At 44.3% G+C, this 23,840-nt stretch overlaps 1 protein-coding gene across 7 annotated transcripts in view; it reads right to left on the bottom strand.

Moving 5' to 3' along the window:
- XYLB (xylulokinase) overlaps window positions 1–23,840 on the bottom strand; it is a 178,237-nt gene that overhangs the window by 137,545 nt on the left and 16,852 nt on the right. For 6 of the 7 annotated variants that reach the window (XM_074985108.1, XM_074985110.1, XM_074985114.1 and 3 more), the window contains exons 7-13: window positions 23,456–23,521; window positions 21,299–21,371; window positions 14,334–14,452; window positions 11,324–11,405; window positions 3,622–3,662; window positions 3,081–3,196; window positions 2,162–2,277 (exon numbers count right to left, since the gene is read on the bottom strand). In XM_074985108.1, the coding sequence (XP_074841209.1) occupies window positions 2,162–2,277; window positions 3,081–3,196; window positions 3,622–3,662; window positions 11,324–11,405; window positions 14,334–14,452; window positions 21,299–21,371; window positions 23,456–23,521 (613 nt within the window). The remainder of the gene's footprint in view (window positions 1–2,161; window positions 2,278–3,080; window positions 3,197–3,621; window positions 3,663–11,323; window positions 11,406–14,333; window positions 14,453–21,298; window positions 21,372–23,455; window positions 23,522–23,840) is intronic. The other variant, XM_074985112.1, reaches the window with a different exon arrangement.

Raw genomic sequence — 23,840 nt, 5'->3', positions numbered from 1 at the left:
TCTGAAAGTTTTTCATTTTTGAATTTCAAAATTTCATTTTATTTTAGGGTTTGTTCATCTTTATATTTTCATTATTTTTACATCATTTCAGGACTACAACTGTCATGACATAATACTTTATTTTTTTATTTTTAATATAGACAACTGCTTCTTAATGCTGATTGAAATATCTCATCTTTTCTTGACTGAATTGTCTCCTCTGCTTGTGCCGTAATGAAACAGATTTACACTAACTAGAAAGTACACATAAAACTCTAAGGCTATGCCTATACTGTAGCTGTAACTCAAAATAACTTACACAATTTGTGCAACACAAATTGCGTAAGACATTTTAAGTTACCTTATTTTGAACTAAGCTTGAAATAACGGAATATTTTGAAGTTTCTGCTACCCCTCTCATGACCAGGGGCAGGGAAACGGAATGCTGCACTCAAAATAGCACTATTTTGAGCACAGCATTTAGCCCAGGAGTTGCCATTTGTATCCCAAAATAGCAACAATAGTGTAGCCATAGCCTAATGCTGGGACTACACATGCCCCTTCCTTTCGAAAGGGGCATGTTAATGAGCATGTTCGAAAGATGTTAACGAGGTGTTGCAATGAATATGCAGCACCTCATTAGCATAATGCAGCTGCGGTGATTCAAAAGTGCGGCTTTTCAAATCGTGCGCCGCCCACGGAAACAGGACCTTCTGAAAGGACCCCCCCAGTTTTCGAAAGCCCTTCTTCCAATCACCAGATAGGAAGAAGGGCTTTCGAAACTTGGGGGGGGGGGTCGTTTCGGAAGGTGTCGTCTCCACAATGTTAAACAAGTGTCTGCATTTGGCCGGGCCATGCTCGCGAGGCAGGCATTGCCACACACTCTGTCTGGGCCTCAAACCACATCCTGTTGTCAGGCAGAATACCAAAGTTATTTGCACCAAAATCTCGCGCCTAAATCTCAGGCTCTAACCTTAAAAAAGCAAACTTAGGTAGCAACCCAGCACGTCACCTAAATTGTTTCCCTCATGGGCTTATCAAAACCACCCCACTTCCATGAGGGGAGGGGGCGGTTCGGAAGGGTATAAAAGACCCCGCCCAACCGGTGCTCAGGGGGTAGCAGCGCACGTATCTCCAAGCACCAGTCAAGCAGAACTGATCACCTGTCTGACCACCTCCCCTGGAACTCCAGGCGTAACTCAGGCCTCGTAACCGAATCCATTCCAACGCGTAATGTTTCTGCTAATTAGCATAGAACTAGTAAGCATAAGGTTGTAAGTATACATGTAATAGAGTTCAGTTCATAGTTACAGAAAGGGTTTAGTAATTCTAATAGTGTAAGTTGTTAACCGTAGAATTCACTTAGTGATATAGAAAGGAGAATTCAATAGCTGGGAAATACAAGTAGTAATAAAGAATAAAGAATTGTAAACTACTTATTATCTTAAATAGTTTATTCACTTATTAAACAATATAGTTGTCATTTCTAAAGAATCAGACTTTATTATTATTAAAATAAAGGGTAGGGGGTCAATGAATATAACCCATCCCAACCCCTAGACTATTTTAGATAATTACTGGGACCTAGAGACCCCTTAGGGAGTTCTGGTTTTCTTGGTGGGTGTAATTCTATTCATTGTATTAATCATCCTTTGGAAATCCCGATTGTAATGTCTCGGACCCTTCCCTATCAGGCTCCTCCCAAGGACCGCCCGAACCCTAGAGGGCGCTACACACAGGTGTTGCACGATTCGAAAAGCCGCACTTTCGAATCGCCAGGGCCGCCATTATGCTAATGAGGCACTGCATATTCATTGCAGCGTCTCATTAGCATCTTTCGAACATGCTCATTAACATGCCCCTTTCGAAAGGAAAGGGCATGTGTAGACCCAGCCGAAGTGTTTTAACTTTTTCTTTAGATCAAAGATTTTGTCCTCTGTGTGTGGTAATGAAATACTAACATCTCATTTTCAGCGGCCACTCCAGAGGAAGGTTAAAATGAAAAATCGGCCTTCCAACAAAACAGAATATTTCTGGTACATTTTTACCCTTTTCCACTCACTTTGGATTCCTTAATTCTTGGTCTTTATCGTCATTTGCCAATTTTTCACTTCTATTACCTATGAAATAATGATTGCATCCAAGCAAAGCCTGTAGTTCCCAACTTTATCAAGGTTCATACCTATGTTTCCATTGTTTCCAATGACAGTACATTTCAGGGCTTTGGAGAATTCATCCCAGGAGCCTGAAGCACAGTCATCTCTGATCCTCTCTCTCATTAGCGAGCCATTCTTAAAACTAAAAACAAACAATAATACTAACCATATAGTCAAAAGCTGTATTTTCCAAATCATTTGAACCAGAGATCATTAAAGAAAATTTTGATGCACACTAGGAGATTTAGACACACAACTTTCATCAACATTAATGGAGTATATATCTAAATCCCTTAGACTGCTTTGAAAGTTGGAGTCCAGTGTACTATAACTTGGTGCAACTGAGATGGGAGAGAAAAAAAGACGGCTCCAAGCCATCCCTCCTGCTTTGAGCCTGTCGCTGCCTATGGGCCAAACTATCTCCTCGAGCAGATCAGAGCAGCCACAGAGGTGTCCTCTAGACACTTCCAGCAGCTGAATATCATAGGATTACATGTTTCAACTACACATCTAGCATGTCCCAGAACAACAGTAGTTCTTTCCTTCTATGAAAGAGAAACCTCCAGATAACTCTTTAAGGTACCTTTAAATCCCTTTTGTACTACTAGTGCAAAGATTACATAATTTTGGCCAAGGATCTAGCCCACAAACCATTATCAGACACATGATTTCTATTGCTCTGAATTTAATAAATTGTCTCATTTTCATGTTCATCCACCTCAAATTATACAGAAATGAACCCTGTCCCTTCTATTGGCACCAGAACTTGTTCCTAACAATTTTGCAGCTCCTGCTCCCCAAAGTAAATACTGGGGATGTCACAATGTTGATGTAAATGTCATAAATAATATTTAACTTTTCATTCATTATCATTTTGCAAAGGAAGCAAGAAATATATCTTATAGACTTCAAATATAAGGCAAAAATAATATAAAAGGTCATTACCATAAAAGAGCCATATAAGCTTGAGAGTCAACAGGATTGCAGAAAATATGGCCTTCTAATGCAGGTGTTGGTTCTTGAATCCAAAGAAACAATGTGTCACTTGTCCCCAGGCTAATCTACAGAAGAAAATAGTTGTAGAGTTATCACAAGAAAGGCAATATAGAAATTAAATTAAACCCACTTATTATTACTGCTAATTGTTTTAAATCACCCATTAATTGAACTGGATTCTTAGTGTAGCAAGTGCTGATATGGATTATCACCCAACGAAGTTTGTTCCAGACAGAGAAAAAGATCCAGTGATTTATAACTTTGGAGCATTATCTCCAAAATATTGCACAAATGGGCTTAAAATCCTGCATCTGGATGAGAATTAGTTGGACTGCAGTGTATATATTAAAAAAAAATCAATACATTTTCTATTTTGGTTCAGTTGAACACCAAAGGTTATTGTCCAGGTTACTATTTTATTCTCTGTAGTAATTTACTCTAATTTTATCATAACGAGGTGAACATTTTTCATGAATGTGTATTGACTTACTGCAATGTCCCCTTCTTCAAGTTTCATTCCTGCAAGCGACGCTGAAAACATACAGAAAATAGTTCAATTAATAATTAGGCAGGCCAGGTAATTATGCTACACTACAGAACACATTCTCCTCTGTGAAGAAACCCAACCCAAAGTGCAAGCACATTATCAGGTGGACTTATGAGTAGGCCTTGTACACTTTGGAGAAGTTCACCCAAAATATGAAGCTAGTCATTATATGGCATCACAGATATTGAAGAATTTGAGACTGAAAATTCTATCATGTCACCTGATAGTCTTCCCAGTCCCACGTTCCACCAATGCAGGATTGTTCTCTATGGTATATTTTCTAATGCTTTGTTCTCCCAATATCTAAATATCTTCATTATTGTCATCATTATGTTCCCATTACACATCTAGCATTTCGGGCAGTGAAAAAATCCTTCACTCCTATCTATTTTTGTCAAGTATTTCAATGGTTTTCCAGCTGTTTTCCAGATTTTTCAGCTTGGCTTCCACAGCTCTTCACCAGGTTGTGTTCAGGTGGCCTCAATTTCGCTTGCCTTCAGATATCCAATCTTATTGCCACTCTGGTGATGGAATCACTTTCCATCCAAAGCACATGGCCAATCTACCTCCAACATCTCCTGGCAATGATAGTGCTCGTATCTTGTATGTCAACAGATCTTTGTTTGAAATTGTTCTGGGCCAAAAGGTAAGACTGATTTTTCTAAGGCAGGTTGTATGGAATGAAGATAGTTTGGATATGTCTTATTTTCTCACTCTGTGCTTTAAAGTAAAGTTAAAAGTAAGCAGCTCTCATAAATCTTGAGTTTTGTTTTGGGGTTGTATTTTGATTATTTTCAGACTGTATTTAAGCTCCTCAAACACAACATAACCCTCCAGCCATACTGATGATGGTGAGGCAATATTAAAGGTTACGGGTTGAGTTTTTTTCTTCTTGCATATGGTGTTCTTCTGTTGTATGCTGCATTACCCAGATGATGACAATGTTGAAGATTACAGACATGACACACCTCTAATGCACTCCTTTTTTTACTTTAAAACTGTGCTTATTGTGCTCTATGTTGCATGTAAAGTGAGGATGCAGAGAGGGATTCCACGTACCCTCAGAATGCGCTTGTGATGGACTGGATCACAGGGGTCCTCTTCAGATTGTGACCTGGTGTGCTGGTCATGCCACTGAGCTTGCCTTCCTGCCCTCCAGAGCCCCCACCATCTTGTCCTGATGGGCCAGAAGCTCTGGTCTTCCCCAGCCCAGGCACATAGTAGTGATAACCACCCCACAGTAGAGCAACACGGACACTGAACCAGCTCAGTTTTAGGAGGGGTTAGCTATAGGGTGTTAGCGGCACCCAGAAACACAACCCCCAAAAAGGGAGAAAAACTCAAAATAAATTCATCTTACTCTGTAAAAAAATTTTACACAGAGAAAGTTTGTAAGTTTGAAAGTTCGCCCTCTCCATCACTGAAAGAGAGAGATGCACAGTGGTTGCTCCCCACACCATCTGGTAACAATTACTTGCAATGAGCTTGATAATCAACAGAAGTTTTTCAGTTAAGTATAAAAAGTAGTATTTAAGTGATTGCAGTTGAAAACGGAGAGATCAAAGTAAGTTAGAGAGTCAAAATAAACAAAACACACCAGCTAATTCTATTCTCGTAAGAAAGCTGTTTCATGCAAATACTTACCCTAACAGTTGTTCTAATGATCTCTTTCACAAGTTAGCCAGCCTCCTAGCTTGGGCCCAATCCTTTCCCCACTCAGGCCGTGTCTACACTAGCCCAAAACCTCAAAATGGCCATGCAAATGGCCATTTCGAAGTTTACAAATGAAGTGCTGAAATACATATTCAGCACCTCATTAGAATGCTGGCAGTCATGGCACTTTGAAATTGACATGGCTTGCCGCCGCGCGGCTCATCCAGAAGGGGCTCCTTTTCGAAGGGACCCCGGCAACTTTGAAATCCCCTTATTCCTAACAGCAGATAGGAATAAGGGGATTTCGAAGGTGCCAGTGTCCTTTTGAAAAGGAGCCCCATCTGGACGAGCCAAGCAGTGGCGGGCCGCGTCAATTTTGAAGTGCCGCAGCTGCCGGCATTCTAATGAGGCACTGAATAGGACCCCTATCTGGACAAGCCACGCAGCAGTGAGCCGCAGCAATTTTGAAGTGCAATGGCCGCCCGCATGCTAATGAGGCACTGAATATGTATTTCAGCTCTTCATTAGTAATCTTTGAAAGGGCCATTTGCATGGCCATTTCAAAGTTTTGGGCTACTATAGAGACAGGCCCTGAGTGGAAAAGTACCAGATCCCAAATGGGTTTCCAGCATCACATGGCCTAGCCACGTGTCCTTCTAGGACCAGCCACAGTTTGGGCTTATAGGAAAAATAAAACCATTCAGAAGTTATTGACTTGATCACCAAGCCCGTAAATTCCTAAAGTATCACTAATAGCTCTCATCAGTGCATTTAGAATTTGTATTCATAAACCAATTTTCATAAAAGGTGGGGTAGGCATTACAATGCCAGAGACTGGTCCTATGAATGCTATCAAAGGCCTTCTCAAAGTCTATGCAGTTTATGTAGAGTTGCCATTGCCATTATAAGCACTGTACATTTTGCCTATTATACCTATTCCTAGAGTGAAGATGTGTGCATCAATATTCCTTCTGAAAACCAACTTGATCTTTTCTGAGAAAACCATCAACTGCCTCTGGTACATACTGAATTATCATCTTACACAATACTTTGCTTGGCATGGATAAAAGCATGATGCCACACCAGTTATTAAAAATATTAAGTGTTCCTTTCTTTGGTTTCTTCCTTATAGCCTCATTGGTCCACTTTGCTGGCATTTTTTCACTTTCCCAGACTGACATAAGTAGAGGAAACAGGACAGATGCTGCTAATTCAGAGTTTACCTTAAACAATTCTGTATTCAAGCTATCCTTGCCAAGAGATTTATCATTTTTTAAGGATCTGATGGCATGAATGATCTCTTCTTTAGTTGGGGTGTCTCCGTTGGTATCAAGATCTTTCTCTGTCTCCTGGATGTTTGTGCCCTCTTTAGGTGGCTCCCTGGTCAGCAGTTCTTTCAAAAGCTCTGTCCAGCACATATTATTCTTTTTCTGTTGCCAGAAAATGGCCTTATTTGGCCTGACGAGAATGTTTGTTGGTGTCTGCTGTTTTCCACTGAGAAGCCACATCATTTTGTGGACAGTTCCTTGTTCACAATGAGCAGTTGCTTCTCCTGCTTGTGTTTCCAGACTATTCGTATGTTGTTTGTCTGCTTTCAGTATGTATTTAACCTCCTGTTGTTCATTGTGAAATACATGTGTATGGTCTTTGTGTCCTTTAGCTTCTGGGACTTTGTGTCTAAAACTTTTTTCTTCAGGGCACACCTAGTTCCTATGGTCTTCCAAGCACTGGGTGTAATTAACACTTTCCTTCAATTCTGCCTGTAGCCTAGATTGTCTTCATTGCTCTGTTTATAAATGGCAGCTACTCTGTCCCACTTCTTGTTGACCTCATCTGCATTCAAGGTCTGCAAGAGTCTGAATCCTGTCTTTAACGTCAGGAAAAAGGCTATCTGTATTTCAGAGGACTTTAGCTTGTCAGAATCATAATTTTATGTCCCTTGTTTGGTGGATATACACTTTTCCTTTTTAACTAGATAGAGGCTTTTCCAAGGTCACGGTTGTTGCCAACATCTGCACCCTTTCTCACTTTCACCTCTGCCCATAAGCATCACTGTTTGCTACAGATAATCAGATGGTCAATTTGGTTCTTACGTCTGCCATTTGGATAACAATGTCAGCTCATGACTTTTACAACATTGACACAGGATTCCACCAATGACTCGGTCATTCATATTACAGAAATCAAAAAGCCTCTCTCCCTTTTCTCACACACACACACACACACACACTTATTCCTCTGTCGCTGTTTGTGTTTGTCCTACTGATCTTGACATTCAGGTCTCCCATGACAATAGTTAGGGTGTGACGGGGTAATTTCTCTAACTCTGCCTGTAATGTAAAATAGAATTTATCCTTTATTTCTACATCACTGTCATCTGTTGGAGCATAGCACTGAATCAGGGTGATATTACTGTGATTCTCTGTCAGTTTGGTTCTCCTAAATCTGCTTCTGTTGGACTTTCATTCAAGCAGGGAATGCTCCAATCCCTTCTTCAAAAGGAAGACAACAACCTTATGGTCATGTCCATCATCCCATCCAGAATACAGCAAAGTTTCTCCCGAGGCTGCTGTTAATCTTCCATTCATTCTCTCTCACTGAAACTCAGAATATGCAAGCTGTGGTGTCTCATCTCTCCTGTGACCTAAGATATCTTCCTTGTTTTGTACATTGTCTGCACATTCCACAAACCGAAACATGGTCTTTGTTTTGCTGTTGAGCACTTCAGTCTTCACACCAGTGACTGCCTTTCAGCTTTCACTGCTGGCAGTCATACAGCCCATAGACTCCAGAAGGCTATAACATACAGTAATGGTCAATTTCTCCATCACTGTTTCCAGAAGACATTTTGGTTTTTACAGGATAGGGTTGCTAGGCCTGTGCCTAACTCCCAAACTGGAGCACCAGGTTTTCTGTTTTGTCTGGCCCACCCACACAAACTAATAGTTAAACCTACAAGGAGCAAAAAGCCCTCCTCAATGCAGACTCTGGGGATCACAACAAGCCTTGGATAGCAGAGGACAGTTTAAATATCTTAGGCCTTCTGAAAATACTTAAATAGACAAGGTATCCTACTGACATCAGTGGGAACATTCTGGGATCAACTCCTGGCACTGCCACAGACTTCCTGTGTGACTGAGCAAGCCACTTAATCTCGCATAGCTCCCCATCTGTAAAGTGGGGCCAATTACAGGCCCTTTTGCCCACATTTTGCCTGACTTGTTCAATTTGACTATAACTATCTTTTACAATACACAGTACAGTATCCAGCGTAATGAAGCCCCTACCTTAGTTCAGACATGTAAGCACTACTCTAATACTAATTTACTAATACTAATAATAGTTTTAAAATCTCAAGAAATGGTGCTGCCACATTCTAGTCCATAGAATTTTTCAGCACTTCCACAAACATCCCTAATAATAGAACATCTTGGATACCAGAGAATTTTGAAGCCTGTGCAATTATCGCTTTATTACAATTTTAGAAAAGGGTGTCATTAATATCACTGCACGAAACAGATTAATGAGGGAGATTTAAAAAAATAAAAACAAACTTTCAGGTACTCTGATGCCTGATCTCCCACTGTCTCTTCCAAGGAAAGCTTGCACTATATCTTGTAGTGATGATGCTTGTTGTCCAGTAATTCTGTTATCCCTTAAAAAATGGATATGTATTCTAAACAAATAACTGTCTAAAGCACTGAAGTATTATTAATGCAAGTACTAGTGTTAGGAACTGATTATGTAAAATTGTGTGCTACTTTTTTAAGTGTTAGTTTCCTGGGTATAGAATTTTACTTTTAAAACCTTTTTCAAGTTTTAAAGGGTGATTTCATTTTAAACGATTAGGAATTATCTTAATTTAAATACCTGCATAAGTTTGTTTGAACTACGTGTTCTCTTTATAGTTAGGACCAACAGTGATTGAAGAGTATCGGAGGGGTAGCCATGTTAGTCTGAATCTATAACAGCAAAGAAGGGTCCTGTGGCACCTTATAGACTAACAGAAAAGCTTTGAGCATGAGCTTTCATGAGCACAGATGCACTTCATCAGATGCTGGTCTTGGAAATCTGCAGGGCTAGGTATAAATAAGCCAGAGCAAAGGTGGGGATAACAAGGTTAGCTCAGTCAGCAAGGGTGAGGCTTACTACCAGCAGTTGATCTGGAGGTGTGAACACCAAGAGAGGGGAAGCTGCTTTTGTATTTGTATTTTTGTATTTTGTATTTGTGAATGGCTAGCTAAATACAAAAGCAGCTTCCCCTCCCTTGGTGTTCACACCTCCAGATCAACTGCTGGTAGTAAGCCTCACCCTTGCTGACTGAGCTAACCTTAACGAAGGGTCCTGTGGCACCTTATAGACTAACAGAAAAGTTTTGGGCAAGAACTTTCGTGAGCACAGACTCACTTCATCTGATGCTCATCTTGGAAATTTGCAGGGCCAGGTATAAATAAGCCAGAGCAAGGGTGGGGATAACAAGGTTAGCTCAGTCAGCAAGGGTGAGGCTTATTACCAGCAGTTGATCTGGAGGTGTGAACACCAAGCGAGGGGAAGCTGCTTCTGTATTTAGCCAGCCATTTGCAGTCTTTGTTTAAGCCTGAGCTGAGGCCATGAATTTGCAGATGAATTGTAGCTCAGAAATTTCTCTTTGGAGTCTGGTCCTGAAACTTCTTTGCTGTAGGATAGCTACTTTTAAGTCTGCTACTGTGTGGCCTGGGAGATTGAAGTGCTCTCCTATAGGTTGAGTTAGAGAGACTGTGGTGCGGTGTATAGTTGCTGGTTAGGATTTGCTTCAGGGATTTACAACCCATCCTGGACAATGATCCCCTACTTTCACAGACCTTGGGAGGCAGACCAGTCCTTGCCCACAGACAACCTGCCAACCTGAAGCAAATCCTAACCAGCAACTATACACCGCACCACAGTCACTCTAACTCAGGGACCCATCCATGCAACAAACCTCGTTGCCAGCTCTGCCCACATATCTACACCAGCAACACCATTACAGGACTTAACCAGATCAGCCACACCACTGTGGGTTCGTTCAGCTGCACATCTACCAATATAATTTATGCCATCATGTGCCAGCAATGCCCCTCTGCTACATACATCGGACAAACTGGACAGTCTCTACGTAAAAGAATAAACGCACACAAATCAGACATCAGAAATGGCAAAACACAAAAACCCGTAGGAGAGCACTTCAATCTCCCAGGCCACACAGTAGCAGACTTAAAAGTAGCTATCCTACAGCAAAGAAATTTCAGGACCAGACTCCAAAGAGAAATTTCTGAGCTACAATTCATCTGCAAATTCGACGGCCTCAGCTCAGGCTTAAACAAAGACTGCGAATGGCTGGCTAAATACAGAAGCAGCTTCCCCTTGCGTGGCGTTCACGCTTCCAGATCAACTGCTGGTAGTAAGCCTCACCCTTGCTGACTGAGCTAACCTTGTTATCCCCACCTTTGCTCTGGCTTATTTATACCTGGCCCTGCAGATTTCCAAGACCAGCATCTGATGAAGTGAGTCTGTGCTCACGAAAGATCATGCTCAAAACTTTTCTGTTAGTCTATAAGGTGCCACAGGACCCTTCGTTGCTGTTAGTGATTGAAGAAAAATTCTAGCAGTTAGAGAGACACTTTGTCTCTGTTTCCACCTTCAGGCTTGGAGGAGAAAAACAATTTCTTTAAACAATAGATTTTCTCAGGCTAAAATGGAAATGTTCATTGGAAAAAGAAGCTTCTCAGGTATAGACAAACCAAAACCTACGTTTATCAAGGTGTTATTTAGGTGCACTCTAATTATGAAAAGCATAGCATATATCTCAGTATGTATCCCAGAAAAATCAGTTACAAAAGCTATTGGAAAAAGGCATCTGTGTATGATGTTCTTTCACCATACATAGATAATCTATGAATTAATGAGACTTATTTAGTGAATATGATAATACACAAACACAGAATTATGGAAGAATATTTGTTTACTATCTCACCTGGATTATCGCCGGTAAATGCTACTACTTTACAGTCTGGGCTAAACCCATAGCGCTGAATATAATATGGAGAAATAGAGCCCTATGGAGTAAATAGCACATGAAGAAAGCTGAAAAGAGCAAATTAATCCCACAGAGTCAAAATATATCTCTAACACAGATATCCAACTAATTCCATAGTACTTCTACAGACTCGGCAATAATTATTTACGTTTGTTTTACACTGTTATGCTTTAGAGATTTTTGAGCTAATATTTTTATACGATACAAACAAAATAAACGTCCCTCAGCTCAGATTCTGAACTGAAGACCATGACAGAAGCATTCTGACCTCAGATCTCTTTACAGCTATTCACAACATATACATACACTTATGTTCCACATTCACATATGTATATTAACATTCAAAATCAGATAGACACACAGTGAGTATGCATCACTATGGCTGTGGCCACACCAGCCCCGTCGTCTGGGAAGAGGCATGTTAATGATGAATTTTGGAAGATGCTAATGAGGCGCTGACATGCATATGCAGTGCCTCAGTGGCAGCTGTGTACAATTCAAAAGCGCCGCTTTCAAAATGCACGCTGCCCATGCAGCTGGGGGCCTTTCAGAAGGACCCTGTGAGTGGTTCTCACTGGTGACAGGGTGACCTAGTGGCTAGGCCCCCTTGCCGGGGCTTGGGGTGTGGGTCTTCAGCCCCACCCAAGAGTCTATTGGGTAAGTTTGAGGCATGGCCTCAAGAACCTCCTTTCCCCTCCGGCGGGAGAGGGGTTCCCTGCAAGGGGCTTCCCCCCACTTTGTGCCTGGGGGCGGATCTGAGGCTCTGCCCTCTGGCGGCTGACCGGGTGGCAGCTCTGGCTTGGGCCCTGCTGCCTCAGAGTCAGCTCCTGCCCTTTGGCTGGTCAGCCCCAAACTGATCTGGATTCCCTCCCTTTATACTCCTCCAGGCCTGACACTGGCTGCAGGTGAACCAGCGTGGGGCTCATTGGGCCAACAGGCCCTGTTTAGCCCCTGCTCTGCCTGGCCTTGCTCTCAAAAGCCCCTTTTTCCTAAAACCAAATAGGAAGAAGGGGTTTTGAAATCATGGGGTCCTTTTGAAAGGCCCCTGGCTACACGGGCAGAGTGCGTTTCGAAAGCAGCACTTTCAAATCGCGTGTGGCCACCATTATGCTAATGAGGTGCTGCATATTCATGTCAGATCCTCATTAGCATCTTCTGAAATCCGTCATTAACATGCCCCTTCCAATAGCAGGGGGCTAGTGTGGCCACAGCCTAAGTCAAATGTGATATGAATGTTCATCAGTGATTATCTTTTATTTTGGGATTAAGGATTCCCTTTTTTCATGTCTCCCCAGTAACAAAGCCAACACACAGCAGCAAGAGTGACTTCTAAAATGCTGTGCCAGTTTTCACTGCCGATACAAAAAGATCAGCGCTTGGCATAGGAATCCCAACACACACCATATTTCTAGTGCTTGCATAATGACTGGGCATCTGCCATCACTACTCCCACACATGCACGACTCTCTTCTTTCAGTGGTGGTTGCACCTCCCTTGTTCAGTGTGATTGGGACCTGTCAGGTCCCGAACAGGAGAATTTGCCAAACCAGTGGAAGTCCAGGGCTTCTACCCCCAGATAGCCCTGTGCTCCTGGGAGTGCTGCGGCCCCAGCCTCCAGCCTCCCTTCCCCAGGACTTCAACCCCACCCTGGGCTCAACTGGGCTGCCATGGGGCTTCAGCCCTTGTCCCTGGGCTACCATGGGGGCTCCAGCCCCTGGCAGTGGGTGCTCTGGCTCCCCGCCCTACACTGCCACGGGGCATGGGAGCTCCAGCCCCTGTGCTGCCACAGGGCAGGCAGGGTTCCTGCACTGGCCCCAGCCCGAGACTAGTACTCTCGTCCTGGAACATCCGCAGTCCCCAGACAAGAGAATACCATATGTGAGAGGTGCAACCTGCACTGAACAAACCAAATTGATTTCAAGAAGTATTTAACCCAATGTGTTTTGACAACATCATAAAGATACTTTAGGTGAACTGAGGGCTTTTAATAAACATGATAACTAGCTGAAGTTACAGCATGAGTCCTACAAACTTTATAACTACCATAGGCTATTTCACTTGAGAAGCTTGAATGTCAGATGGTTGCATTTGTTCATTGTTCCTGACTGATAACAACAAAAGGAATACAGTATGCATTATTCACTCTTCTAAAATTAAACAAGTATTTGTGGGTGTGTGGGGAGAGAGAGACTTTATCATTTGATCACTGCCAGCAGGGTCACCACAATCTTTGTGTTTGTGTCCCCAGCATGCAAAGACCAGAGGAATATAGTGATCAAAATAGTGACAGACAACACCAAAGTAAGGCTCATGCATTCCTTCAAAGTTGTCAGTGCTCCTGCTCCAGAATGCAGTTGCACAGCACTCCTGGACACACTAGTCAGCCAAAACAGTTTGGGGTCCTACCACTAGAGAACAGCCTATCTTAGCAAATATATCGAGGGGCCCTAGCTGTTACACACAGAGCACAGCCTCAAAAGCTATGTTTACACGAGAGCAACCTGTCAGAAGAAGTTTCCGCCAGAAAATATCTCTGTCAATAGATCGCGGACAGACCGCCAGACAGACAGAAAGTGCAATCCCTCTGTTGACAGATCCAGCTGCTCTCTTGATGAAGCAGCCAACCAGAAGCACAGCAGAGAGGGCTGCCTGGTGTCCGGGAAGCACTGTCTGTTGGAAGAGGGCCTTCCCACAACATCCAGACCAGCTTTCTGTCAATAGAATCTGTTGACAGAGGCATTCTTCTTCGTGGGGGGGAGCAGAATAAGCCTGTTGACAAAAGTGCTGCGTTCTGTCAATTCACTGTCGATAGAATGCTTTGGAAATCTGAACGGTCCCCGAGTTTTGCCAATAAAATGCCAGTTTTGTTGACAAAAACCTCTAGTGCAGAAATAGCCAAAATATTCCACAGCCACGTTCATCCTCAGTTATCCTCCACTGCACCTACCAGTACTGAGTTGGGTGGTACAACAGGTCCCAACTTCTCTTCTAATCCTGGTGCACAAGCATTGAGGCATGTAGTGGACCATATTTTATCACGAATCTGCAATAAATTCATTCCAGAGCCTAAGAGACAACAGCATTAAAACAAGAAATGTACACCTTGAAACATAAGAATACATTAATGAAAAGAAAATCAAAAGATGCTGTGTACCTTTGCCCTATACCCTAGCTTGGGCTAGAGTCTGACACCCTCATTTGTCCCTAATTAATCCTCCTACAATACCTGTGATGTTATGTTTATATTATCACCCTCATTTGCAAATGGGGAAACTGATCCTGAAATGTCATAACCCAAATATTAAAAAGGAACTTCTAATTTTGGGTGATACAAGTTTTGGGTGTTCAGTTTTATACATTTAAAACATGATTTTCAGATTTGTTGAATACTTTCAAGTCCAGCTGAAGTGAGTGGGAGTTGTGGGTGCTCTACACGTCTAAAAATCAGGTTTAATGTATGCATTACTAGACTGTTTTTAAAGTTTGGTCTTAAAAATTGGCCAAGGCCACAAAAGTGCCAGAGCAAGAATTACAGTCTAGGTAAAAATTGCTCCAGCCTCTCCTGTAGATAAAAAGGTTATTTTTAAAAATCATGATTGACTGTACACCAACTGTGGAGATACTGAATACATCCCTACACTAGCCTAAGATATATTGAATTAGACATTTCGCTGTATTCTTAATACCCTGAGGTGAATTCTGTTAACTTAGTACACTGTTATTCTGGTCTAAGGACATTTTTGCTTTTACATCTAATTAGCCCAGAACCCGTTTATCTCATTGACATAAACTCAGTAATTATCCAAACTGACAGGTAAATCTAAAACCAGTGGAATTTTGTTCAGTGCTACTGACATTTATACACTTTGACACATGTAGGGAGAGTGAAACTCACCCTCAGGAAGGGACTGAGATCAGGCTGCCTATGCAGTTTTGTGAGGCTAAGGAGGTCGAGAGGAGGGAAGGAAATGTATTCCATCCCTCAGGCAACTGGCAGACCATATGACTGCTATCATAGTCCTTAATCTAAAAAACTGGATGGTCCCTGTGCACCCCCATGCAAGTATTTAAACTATTGGATATGCAAACATGCGCGTTACAAAGATGTCTGCAAGAGAGACCTCAGAGAGGTAGACATCGAGCTGGACAACTGGGAAGAACTAGCAGATGACCGCAGCAGATGGAGGCAGGGGTTACACAAGGGCCTTCAGAAGGGCGAGTTGAAGATCAGACAGCTAGCAGAGGAGAAGCGAGTGCACAGAAAGCACAATAAGGACTTGCCAGACACCCACTACATCTGCAAGAGATGCAGCAAGGACTGTCACTCTCGTGTGGGTCTTCATAGTCACAATAGACGCTGTAAATGAAGTCCTCAATTGAAACTTTAAAGGGAGCGATCCATAGTCTATGCAGACTGAAGGATGCCTACTGAGGTAGATGCCCTAGGTGAGGGGTCAGAAACCAAAATAGCAACACACACAGGCTGTGTCTAGATTGCAGGGAACAGTTGGTAAAAGTATGCAAATTGTGCACCGCAATTTGTGTATCTTTGCTGACATTTCTGTCAGGACGGGCTTTTCCAACGTTTGGCCTGTCCATGTGCGGCCAAATGTCCGAAAAAGAGACATCTCTTCTTCCTTGCAGAATGAGGTGTACAGGGATCTCAACAGAACGCTCACAACCAGTAGATCTCTTCCAAGAGATCTGCAGTCTGGACACATGCTCTGTCAACAAAACAGAAGCCTGCAGTCTAGACATAGCCCCCCCATACCCACAGAGAATTAAGGGGCACAGTGGGACCTGTGCTAGATCTCTGCACTTTGGTAGCTTATATTATAGAGATGTCCAACAATAAGCACACATGGAATATTTACACCAAACACCACAGTCCACTGTTAAGTCTTAGAAATGCCAATACTCCAAGACTGAGTACAGCTTTATAAACACTGTTTTATATACTTTTGAGATGCTGAAATAACTCAGGCCACATAGCAGGAAATTTAGATTACACTTTACTAGAGTTAATGATGTATACAAGAATTAAATGATTGAATTTAATGCAATCTCCTTTCATGCAAATTAAATATACTTAATAAATTATACGATGGTTAATTTGGCCTATGATTTAGCAGCAGGAATTTGACACAGCACAGCATACGTTCCATGGACATGAGATGTGTTTCTCTTTCCTGCTGTCAGTCACAGCTACCACCACCAAATATAGTATATGCAACAGGATTTAATCAGACACAGGGACAGTCTAGCTTTTCCTTTTCTTTGAAAGGGGCCATTTTAAAAAATCAGCCACCACACTCTTCAGGAGACAGGTTCACAAGAAATACAGAAGTTGCAAGGATCCTCTTTCCACCACTTAAGGCCCCTGTATGTGGTCTAGGCGTAATGAGAGTCCTTGCACAAGGACTCTGCTGGGATAACAGAGTATCTGGATAAACCTACACAAAAGGGCCACAGAAGGACATTTTGTGGAAAAGCTCTATCATACATCAGTTTCCTGGAGTAAAATGCCAAGCATTTACAGGTTTCTCTATTCAGTGAGCAACGAAACATATAAAAAATATATGGTGTTTTTGCACATAAATGCCTCATTTGTACTTAGAGACACAGTGGCTATGTCTACACTAGGACACAACATCGAAGTAAGAACTTCGAAATAGGCTACTTCGATGATTATTGTCTACACGTCCTCCAGGGCTGGTAAACGTTGACATTCAACGTCGAAGTAGCACCAGGGAACATCGAAAAGAGCTGCCCCGGAGGGAAACGCGGAGCGTCCACACACACAAGCCCCCTCTTTCGAAATAAGGGGCCAGGAAAGCCCACGGACTGGGTCACAGAGCACACTAGCCCTTCCGGGGCAGCTGCAAGCCACTCCCTTAAAGGGCCCCTCCCAGACACACTCGGCCTGCACTGCACGAGCAGCCCTGCATTGGTGAGACAAGCCTCGCAGACCTCGAGCCTGCAGACATAGACCTCCAGCAGCCGTTGGAAGCCCTACAAGCTGTCTCCTGCGGAGCAGGCGCCCTTCTAGATGCTGCCTGAGCAGCTGCCCAGCAGCTTCTGGAATGGGAGCCCGCCCCAGGAGCACCAGGAGAAGCCCCTGACCATCGGGCCCTCCTCGCCCTCCCGCGCCGGGTGCCCCGCCAACTCTGGAGCTACCCCTCCAGGACCGAGTGGTGGGAGCACCTGGTTATGGGGGAATGGAATGATGAGCAGTGGCTGTGGAACTTCCACATGAGCCGGCAGACCTTCATGGAGCTCTGCCAGTGGCTCACCCCCGCACTCAGGCACCAGGACACCCGCATGCGGCGCGCCCTCCCAGTTGAGAAGAGGGTCACAATAGCTGTCTGGAAAGTGGCCACTCCAGACAGCTACCGCTCTGTGGGACAGCAGTTTGGAGTGGGAAAGGCCACAGTCGGGGCTGTCCTCATGGAGGTAAGGAGGCCTGGGGCTGAACTCCTTGCTGGGGAGGTGGGCCTGGGTGAGCAGGGCCTGGGTGAGGGGGCCCACACTCTGCAAACCCTCACAGGCACCCGTGTTCCCTCCCCACAGGTGGTGCGTGCACTCAATGCCCTGCTGCTGAAGAGGGTCGTCCGAGTTGGGGACCTGGACACGGCCGTCGAGAGATTCACCACCATGGGATTCCCCAACTGCTTCAGAGCCCTTGATGGGACCCACATCCCCATACGTGCCCCAGATCACAGTGGTGGCCGCTACGTCAACAGGAAGGGCTACCACTCTGTGGTCCTGCAGGCCATGGTCGACAGCCGTGGCCGCTTCTAGGACATCTACGTGGGCTGGCCTGGCTCTACCCACGACGCCCACTTTTTCCGGAATTCGGGACTATGCCGCCAACTGCAAGCGGGGACCTACATCCCCCAGAGGGAGATCCCTCTGGGGGATACCACCACCGTACCCCTCTGCCTTGTGGGGGATGTGGCATACCCCCTCCAGCCCCGGCTTATGCGGCCCTATACAGGCCACCTCTCTGACAGCCAGGAGCGCTACAACGCCCGCCTCAACCATGCCCAACAAGTGGTCGAGCGAGCCGTCAGGCGCCTGAAAGGCCACTGGCATTGCCTCCTGGCACACCTAGATTTGGGCCTCCCAAACATCCCCCAGGTTGTGGGGGCCTGCTGCACACTCCACAACCTGGTGGAAAGCAAGGGGGGGCCTTTGTGCAGGGCTGGGCACAGGAGGCCGCAACAGCCTACCCCCAGCCAGCCGCCACCCCGAGCCGCCAGGCCCACCAGGACGGGGTCTGGGTCTGGGATGCCCTAAGGGAGTACTTTGACCAGAGGGCCCAGTGAGCGACCCACCCCCCCGGCCATCTCTGCACCCCGCCCCAGCACCCACACCTCACCCTCACCAAAGGCACAAGGGACACGGGTTTTGGGAAAAATAAAACTCATTATTTACAAGAAAAACAAAAATGTCACCTCTTTTTGGCAAATAAATAATAATATTAGCAAAAAGAACAGATTAATGAAAATAATAACTATGTGCAAGTGTAACAGCAATGAAGGGTCCTGTGGCACCTTATAGACTAACAGAGAAGTTTTGAGCATGAGCTTTCGTGAGCACAGACTCACTTCATCAGATGCCGGTCTTGGAAATAAGTGGGGACATCTCTACAAACTATAACGGGGGGGTCAACTATAAATAACTATATACAAGGGTGGGGACAACTATTTACAGGGGGGAGATGTGGGCAGGCCACCCATCGGCCCATCATTCTGGGGCGGGGGTGGAAGGGCGTGACCTCCGCCGCGTCCAGCTGGCCGGTCCCCCTCTCAGCCGGGGTCCCCGACGAGGCTGGCTGGGGGCCAGGAGCATGGGGAGGTATGGCCGAGGTGGGTCCACGGCCCCAGGTGGCTCCTGCTGTGAACAGCTGGTGGGTGGGGCAGCAGGCGGGACAACAGAGGGCGGGACGACAGCGGGCAGGGTGGCGGGGAGGGCAGGAAGGAGGACATCGGGGAGAGGCAGACGGGCCACCAGCTCCTCAAGGGTATCGGCCACTCGGTTAAAGGTGGCCATGAACTCGCACCAGGCCTCCCGGTGCCAGGCGGCCTCCCACTCCTCGAATTGGAGCCTCCGCTTCATGAGGTCCGCCTGGCGCCGGAGGGCGGCAGCCACCTCTGGGTCGTAGGTGGTGGTGGTGCAGCAGTGTCACCCCCGGGAGTGGACCCAGACTGGGGCAGGCGGTGTCCCCGACAGCTGGTGCTCCAGTGGTCTGGGAGGGCTGTCGAGGACGATGGATGGTGCGGATGCAGAAATAGGGGGAAAGGGAGGCCGTGAGTACCCAGCCTTGACCCGTGGCCCACCCCCTCATCCCCCCAAGGGCCTGTCTCCCCGCCCCATCCATCCCCCATTGATGCGTGCAGTGATCCTGTGGGTGGCCCCCTCCAGTGGTCCTCCCCTCTTCCCTCCCACCAGGGTTGGGGCACAGCACTGTCCATGGGTGGAGGTGCTGCTGGGCACTGGTGGCTGTGGCACTGTTCCTGTGCTGTGGATTGCCCGGGCCATGTCAGGCTGGGGTGTTGTGGGGATTAAGTCAACTAGTGCCCCCCGCCCCATGCTCAGTGGGTCTGTGCCCTGTGGGATACGTACCTGATGGTGCACTGCCAGGCTCAGGAGATGCCCATGAGGCTGACACCCGGCTGGAGATGCTATTATGCAAATGAGGCACTGCATATGCATGACAGCACCTCATTAGCAGCTGCCAAAATGGCTCATTAGCATATGCCTTTCAAAAGGTGGGGGCTAGTGTAGCCACAGCCTCAGAGAAAAAGGGGCTCAGCTGGCCAAGTGGGTTCAGAGGACCTAAAGGAGGACATTTTTAAGTTGGATGTTTGTCTGTCCCTACCGCCTCAATCTACACAGAGCCTTAAGCATAAGTGAGGTCCCAAACTCCCAAATGAGGAATAGTGAATTCCTTGCCACCTTGCTAATGTGAGTTACCGCCCTTCCTCTTCCAAGCCTGTTAACTAGAAGGGAGATGAAATAGTGAGTTGAATTTGATTCTCCACATGTATCTGCAATTCTACCTCCACCACCTTTTTCAGGCTGCTACTCCACTGACAGTCTCAATTTCTAACAATAAACCTCTAGAATAGATCTCCTTAGTTTCTGACAGGGAATCAAGTATTTTATTAGAAACAATGGGATACATAGCAGGTGAGAGGTTTTCTTGGTAGCTGTTGTTCGAAAGCTGAAAACTTAAAGGTAACCTGAAAAGATAAGAATAACTGGGCTAGTCACTTTGCCTGTGTTGTGATGCAAAAGAAGATCTATTCCATTTTTATTCATTTTTGCTGACATTCTCTTTAGCAGTTCAGACCCTGCCTTGGCTCACTTTAATGACTGAAAAAATACCAACAGAGTCATCACAATAAAGTGAACATCGAGAAATAAAAAAGTATGGGATTTTTTACTTAGCTCATTTTAAACCCTTTCATTTGTTTGCTTTAGTTAACACCTGCTTAACAAAACCAGCCAATGAACACTTTGGAGAGAGTTTTTTTTTCCCCCCTATAAATTTGTTCATCAAGCGAGGCGAGAAATTCATTCATTTTGTGAGGCCCAACCTACTAAAATTATGGAAAAACAGAAATATCAGAAATGCCAAGTCTAAGGCAACACCCACAAAATCATAACTATGACAACAGACATTTCAGACCTCCTTCACACTTCACAAAGCAGAAAAATAAAGGACACAAACCCATCTTTTAAAAAACCTTTGAGGAATCCTATAAGAAAGAGGAAGTCAGCATTTGTGTGTGCATACACACATACACATGCACACACCTGCAGGCAAAGGGCTCACAGAAGAGACAAGGGAAACTCCCATGCAGGACTGTCCCCACCGAAAAAAGGAAGAAAGACAGTACTTACCATCACAATAATCAATGGGTGCATAAGCACCTAGAAAAAGGGATGCTGCAAAGCTACTAACCACAGAGATTCGCTGAAAGATAGAGAGAATGTGAGATAATAACGTCCATGAATATTCATGCCAAAACAACTGCAGTTTGTGTAAATGAAAGCAACAACTTATTGATAAAATCTCATCAATGGATCATGTCTGACAGAAAAAGAACTATCTAAAAGGATTGTGCAGTAGAAGTTTTCTGCCTGGGCTTATACAAGATATCTATCTAAAAAGGAATTCCACAGAACGTACAAAATATACATATTCTGCCTTAGCATGAATTACTGCACAGCTATCATGTATCTAAAAAAAGTCTGCATACAAAAAACAGTGAGGCAAAAAAAATCAAAGCTTGCGTGACAGCACAGAAGCCATACCCATATCATCCCCCAGTGACTCCAAAGTGAAACCAAAACTAAACAAGGATTAGATCCTGCAAACTTTTGCTGCCTCTAGCAAGAGTCTCTTCCGTCACCTCTACATGAGCTCGTCTTCCTGAGCCCATCCACATCTTCCTAAGTCAGGCAATATAGTCCACCCCTGCAACTAGCCCTCTGACAGAGCGCCTGCAATTAGCTCTCTGTCAACAATTGCAATGCTATCTGCTACTATGCTGCAGACTATCTGCTCAGAGAGAGATTTCAGCTGGCTCCTAAGGAGAGTCCTAAGGATGGCAAGGCTTAATGGCCCTCTATCTCCTCTTTAGGCACTACCCAGGACACTTCTCAGCGTAGCTGAGATGGGCCCTTCCTTTCCTGCTGCTGCGACAGCAGCAACTGCCTGAAAGAGAATGAGGAGGGTTGAGTTAAGGGCTGGTTCTGGCTCAACTCTTTAAACCAGACAGCAAAACCGGCTGACACAGTGGAAAGAACACACTGCATCCTCTATAGTGAGCTACCAAGCTAGTGTGTGCCGCCTAATGGTCCTCAAGAAGTATCCTTACCAAGAGACAATATGGCACTGGTTAAAACATGGCACTGCCACAAATCTTTCAGCACAACTAGGGAAGCCAAAGTTACAATGTAGGCTCCAGCCTCCAAACTTCCTCTGATCAAGAGCTCAGTTCACAAGGACCCTGGTTTAATTCACTTCTGTATGAACTTACTCTTAACTTTTTGACCAGAATATACTGTCTGTCTTTATGGAGATATACACAGGAACCTCAAGAGGTCATCCAGTCCAGTCCCCCGCTTTCCCCTATTCCACACCTTCCCACACTAGAACAAGAGGTGCCACAATGACATTCATGAAAATATAGACAAAACAATATTAAAGAAAATAATTTTTTACAAAGCAAAGTTTTACAAAGCAAAACATACTGTTTATTTCTGCTGGAAGTTAAATGGTCCATACTAATAAGGGAATTTAAAAGCCCTCGATATTTTATCAAGTGCAGTAATAAATGCTAAACCAGGAATCTCAAACAGATCTCATCCTTCAGGGTATACATCCTTCCTTCAGATACACTGCTGCCAACATGCATTGCTGGGGTTTATCACCTTGCTCAGAAACATGGAGTATCAGTCACTGCTTGAGGCAGAACATTAGCTTTTCAGCCACAAGCAATTAAAATAATCATTGTTATTGTTCGTTTCTGAAATGTCATGAAAAGGGCAACTTTCATTTGAAATGTGTAAATAGTTCTCTTAATTACGTACAGAGATCAAATTAACCTTCAAGGGTCAATCAGTCAAAAAGGTCTCAACTCAACCTCTAATTTGTCCCAGTTAACACTTCCTGGCACTGGTTTTACATCAACATGCATTGCACCGATAAATGCAAAGGGCTGTTTTGGATGTATCAACTGGTACACACACAATTTTGTGCAGGCAAAACTAAGCCCTACTAAAACTTGGATTCAAAATGTCGTAACCCAGAAACAGAATCATTCACAATGTTAAATGCACAATGTTAAACCTCAGATATTTGATTTTCATCTGCCAGATAAGTGATTAAAAAAACAACTCTTTTAATTGTCGTCACCTCCCATATGACCTATTTTGCATTATGAAAATGAATGCAAGAAACTCTTTTTAGCAAAATCTTTTCTTTTTTCCCCTCATAAAACTACAATTATTTTCAACTGTAATTTCCAATAAGTAAACTGAAGATGCACCAACCTCTGTTTGTGCGTAGGCCTCAGGATTCTGGCTGTAAATCTTTGCTATCTGGTTTCCAGTAAAACGCTGAGAAAGAAATGCAAATGCTTAGAAATACAAATGCTAAATGGAGTCAATAATCATTAACTCTGTGTAATGAGTTCAGTATATTGCACTTTGGATATTTAATTTGCCTGATGCATGATGAAAGCCAGTGCACTGCAAGTAATCTGCACTAAGCAGGCTATAATGCATAGTCTCATTATGAGAGTTTTGCTCACCTTTTGGAAAAAGGCTGTGAAAACACATTACTATCCATAATTTATGTTTCGGAAATGACAGTTCAATGGAATGAACCATAACTTACTACATACAGAGGAACCCAACACAATGCAAACATTGCCTC

Source organism: Carettochelys insculpta, chromosome 2, assembly GCF_033958435.1.
Source record: "Carettochelys insculpta isolate YL-2023 chromosome 2, ASM3395843v1, whole genome shotgun sequence".
Taxonomy (NCBI): domain Eukaryota; kingdom Metazoa; phylum Chordata; order Testudines; family Carettochelyidae; genus Carettochelys; species Carettochelys insculpta.
This window is presented reverse-complemented; position numbering and strand designations above follow the sequence as displayed.